The sequence below is a fragment of the Phaethon lepturus genome, unplaced genomic scaffold (genome assembly GCF_000687285.1).
Source record: "Phaethon lepturus isolate BGI_N335 unplaced genomic scaffold, ASM68728v1 scaffold7949, whole genome shotgun sequence".
NCBI classification, from domain to species: domain Eukaryota; kingdom Metazoa; phylum Chordata; class Aves; order Phaethontiformes; family Phaethontidae; genus Phaethon; species Phaethon lepturus.
In genome coordinates, this window is record NW_010561158.1 from 18772 (window position 1) to 23644 (window position 4873).

General features: G+C 38.2%; 1 protein-coding gene across 1 annotated transcript in view; it reads right to left on the reverse strand.

Moving 5' to 3' along the window:
* Nucleotides 1-4378, reverse strand: part of LOC104626075 (dedicator of cytokinesis protein 8-like) — a gene marked incomplete at its 3' end in the record, with an annotated part of 15954 nt that extends 11576 nt beyond the window's left edge. The window contains exons 1-2 of the mRNA XM_010293899.1: nt 4292-4378; nt 947-1122 (exon numbers count right to left, since the gene is read on the reverse strand). Coding sequence (XP_010292201.1) covers nt 947-1074 — 128 coding nt within the window. The remainder of the gene's footprint in view (nt 1-946; nt 1123-4291) is intronic.
* Between the last annotated feature and the right edge of the window lie 495 nt (nt 4379-4873).

Genomic DNA, 4873 nt, shown 5'->3' on the forward strand with positions numbered 1-4873 from the left:
TGTGCCATTCGTTTCCTGAATATACTGGAAGAAGCCAGCCCCCCATGCCAAACACGTTGCATGGTTAGCTGTCTTTGCAGACACAGTAGTTTGGGGCTAAACTGGTGCTGACTTAATGTTTATCTGGCTGTTACTGCTTGCAAAACTCAGTAAGCCTTTGTGGTACTTTGTGAAGGTACCATTTACAGTGAAACAATCGCTGAAGAGTATTTTGTATACAGTGCATAGGGCTCTCCTAAACCACATGCGAAAACTCTCCAATGCATCCCTTTTTCTCATTCTGAAAAATTCTGTTGCCCACAGTTTGCTTGTTTATCAAACCAGCTTAAATATTTCCAGGATAGCTGAGCACAGTATCAACACATGTTACCTATTTTAATTTAAAAGCTGTTGAAAATAGCGGAAATCTTCCTAATTATTTCATTAAATGCCAGCCCAAAACCAAAAGTGACTCCTATGCTAGAAATTAACGCATTTTTTTCCCCAAACCTTGTAAAGTATGAAGAAAGGTACTGAGAAAGAGATGCTTAGTGATCTGATCAATGCCATGAAACTCATAGCTGGCAAAAAAAAAGAAAAAAAAAAAGAAAAAAGAAAAAACCCTCAATCCTATGCTTACTACATGACCAGAATCAACTTCCACCTCTGGGATCACAGCTACAAAATTATTTTTCATACTACCCTCCTGCCTTTCTTTACTCTTCTTCCTGGTTTACACCTACCTCACTTCTGCCGCCACCAGCCAGCTCAGGAAGCTGTGTAAGCACTTGCATAATACATGTGCAAACAGGCCTAACACAATGAATGACAATGTTCAAGTGTTTAAAAGCTCAGCAAGCGTGTAACGGATGGATGGATGGATGGATTGGAAGAGTGAGGTGTCTGGATCAACATCTTCAAGACTATTTTTAAACCTGCAGCATTTCAGAGGGAGAGAAAGTCTTACCCATCTTCTGGCATAGAGGGTTGCAAAGTCCTGCACTCTTTGGGTGTAAAGACAATGTCCAAGTCATCTTCAGGAAAGTCACCAAGTTCTTGTGCTAGTTCTGAGTCCAAGTTGTTCAGCCGTGTCATTAGGAAGCCTTCAAAATCTACTGGGTCTACTACGTCATAAAAGGAAGGCTAATGGAAGAAATAAATAGGTATTTGTTTTAGCAACAGAAGGATTTTCTTAATAGTGTCATTTGGGTTTGTTTGTATAATTCTTGTTGTTGTCCCATTATTTATTAAACACCGGAAACAGAGTTCTGACCTTATACAGAGTGCCACTGCATTTAATGCAGGGAAAAGTTGCTAATGAAACATTCAGCTGAAAAAAGAAAGGGAACAAAGAGAGAAAAGTTTTAAAACACAAAGAAGAAATAAAAGATACTAAACCTACATCCAAATTTGCACCTGTTTTCTCTGTTGAGCTTTCCTAGATGCTGGTAGAAGGAGGGCAGCCTGAGGTATACCCTGGATGCCCTCAGACGTGTTCTGCGGGATTCCTATGAAATGGACGTGGTCCCCCTTGTCAAATCCATGGTATTAATCAGAGTTATGAAAAAAGCAGCAGTGAGCAGGAACAACAGAGGTCAAGGGCAGGTGACCAAAATGACAGTGGTAGGCAGGGAGCTGTCAATGGACTCTACAGCACGTGTGACAAAAGCAACAAGCAATAACAAGGCCAAGGCAGTAAGTCTTGGGAGCTATACTGAGCTAAGGACCAACTATAAGCACCATGGCTGCCATCATGAAGATGCCACTCATTTGAGTAGCTGTGCCTGAAAGATACTGACTATTAGAAATGCTGTGTGCTTTCCACTCCAAACAAAGTTGAGGGCAAGGTATATGCAAAATCGGAATAAAATATTATTTTCAATCTCTGAATGTTACTGGTTGGCATTTTATTTGAGTTTTAATTTTACTGGATTTTTCAAGGTTTAATACAGTAACTACACAAAAGATTACATGGAACTACTAAAGTTATTATTGCAAACCTTAGATAGCCACCATTTCTTACAGCACAGGGCATCGTACCTTGATAGAGAGTAGTTATATCTGATTATATTTAATCAGCCATTCTTACACAGAACATCTGATCAGAACAAAGTTAAACAGGTGTAAGCTCTGCCACTCATACACGCTATGAAGCTGTTTGGCTCTTTTTAGAGAGCTTAGGCTCAAAAACAGGCAGAAAATCTTGTTTGATATGGTACCTAGAAATGCTACACACACACACAGATGTGACTTCATATGTTAAAAGTATATGTCTTCTACGTATAGAGAAAACTGAAAACTATTTTATTTGCTATATAGCCAACAAAAACAGCCTGTATATGTTTAGAAAATAAAACATCTGCCCAGTTGAGTACAGAGACCAGCATCTCATATTGTTAATTTTCTGGACAAGTAACAAATAGATCTAAAGGCTACAGCTTTAGAAAACTTTAGTTTTACTTTTAACAGCTTTAGTTTATGTTCTGTGAGTTCCAGAAAGGCTGAGGACAGCTCAGTGCAGTAAAAGCACAGAAAAATAGAGCATTAGAATAATAGCACTGGAATAACTTACTTACTAGGAGGAAGAATTCTAGCAAAAAATAGCTATCAAATAATCTTTGTCTGTAAAGAGCAAGAATTGCATTGCAGTGATTAGCCCAAATACCTTTCACAAGATTGCCTTCTGAAGCTGGCAGCAATAAATAGTCTGAACATAGATCAGATAATCTACCTCTATGATGCTGTTGACGGGATGTGAGAAAACTCAGGCACCCAATGTCCCTGATATCAACACTGCCTTTATATTCAATGTTACTGTGTCCAACATACATTCTGCAGCTATCTTCCTTATACTCTGAGTGTTCTCCACAAATAAAATCTGTGGGCCAAAATCATGAAGCCTTCACTCATTATTACTGAGTCCCACTTGTGCAAGGCTCTCACGAAATTTGACAGGATTTTCGCCTGAGCATGAAGTGACCTCTGCGCATAACAGTGGTACACACACAACATCAGGAATTTTAGCTCAATAGGACAATGAGGAATTCCACAAGTTATGAAACAGGCAAAGGTGCTCAACAGTGGCAAAGCTCTGTGTAAGTGAACTAAAATGTCTCATACATAATATGCCACGTCAGTCACTGTAGATAGCAAGATGGGTTAAAACTGATTAGTGTTTTGGAGTTTTGGAGCCTTTGTAGTGTTCTGGAAATATAAGTGAGGAAGTTATTCAGCTAACAAAAATCCAGAATCATCTTGCAGAAAGCGAAGCATATTTAGAAGAAATGTGATAGAAACATCTAGGAGAAGCAAACCAATTTAAACTTTTGAAAAAAATAGATGTGGTAAATATTTGTGCAAATGATGTAGTAGAGACCTTTGAACACACTCAACCACCACCCCCTGCCCCAGGTCCCCCTTTTATAGGGAAACTGTATTGGTCTCTGCAAAAATAACGTCTCTGAGCTCACCCCTCAGCATGTACATTTAAGGGATCGATTGAATTCCCTGAAAACACCTTTAGGAAAAATCTCTCTCGTTGCTCTTTTTATCCAAAGGAAAAACATAAAACTGACAGTAAGTCCAGCAAATCATAAGGCAGACAGCTGAAAAAATACACCTTGCTGCTAATAAATTTTTTAGGTTAAGCACCGTCTCTGGTTTGTACCTACTGTAGTGCTGAGCATACTGGACCAATGGTTATGAGTAAATAGTGACCTTTATTAGCTATTGATTTTTTATTAATTGTCAGCATAATATCCTTGAAGATCACTTACTGTACTGCCAGTGGGTTAAACATTTCATGTTAGTGTGTATATATATGAAGATCTAGTAAAACAAAAAATTCACAAAAGGTTAAAGTAAAACACAGCTCAAAGTATACAAAAGCATATTACATCCTTTCAGTTGCTGATGATGTAATGTTTTGCATGCAAAATATTTTTGCTTAATACAATCTAATTTTTGATTAAGCATTGCATTTCCTTTCAGAAATCACACTTGTATGTTCTGACAAGTCAAATTCATCGTATTTCACTATGTCTTCTAACTTTTTCTAGTTTAGGTGTTAATAATCTTTAATCACTAGAACATGTGCTTTTGACTATCGTAAACTAGATACAAATGTAAAAAAGATGGTGAAAAAGGTAAATGCAGATGGAAGATGATGGTCTCCCTAACAATTGGTGCAAATTATCAAAGGAAACAGAGATACTATTTCAACTGAGAAGCCAACACTCGTTTTCGTACATTATACAAGTGTGCAAAACAATTATTCTACAGAAAATGCCAGAAACCATTACTGCAAACATACCTTTTTAAGGATGATGGATTAGAGGCATGTAGATTGCGACAGCACACAAAATGGCAGCTACGGCGTAATACTCGGCAAATGAAACGTTATCAAGTTTCTCAAGCGCAAAAGCAGTTGTCTGCATGTAGAAGAAGGGACCTAGCCTCCTCAGGCTGAATAACCGCAAGGAACAAGTTACAGCATTTCAGATTAAGGAAGTGAGTAGTGGCAGGAGGCCCTGATACACAGGAAGTAGCTGCTTACATCTAGTATTTTACATTTTTCACAATCACTGGTGCACAAAGACTTTTCCTTGTTGGGTTCTACTTACCGGGTCTCACAAAAATAAGAAAAAATTAAAAGGGCAGAGAGAGAAAAGGAAAGAGAGTATCAAAATCGTATTCAGTTTTATTTATGACACAGAATGTTTGCAGAATACCCATCCTCCTGAAAGGCAATTAAAAAGATCTGACATTTTTTCCCTTTGTCATAAGGGCAGTGTCATATGGCCCGACTTCTTTAGAGGGGGATTACACGTGAAAGGCTGAAGATGATTCAGAGACACGTAACACTTGACTCCATTATATCTATGCCAATCAGGCC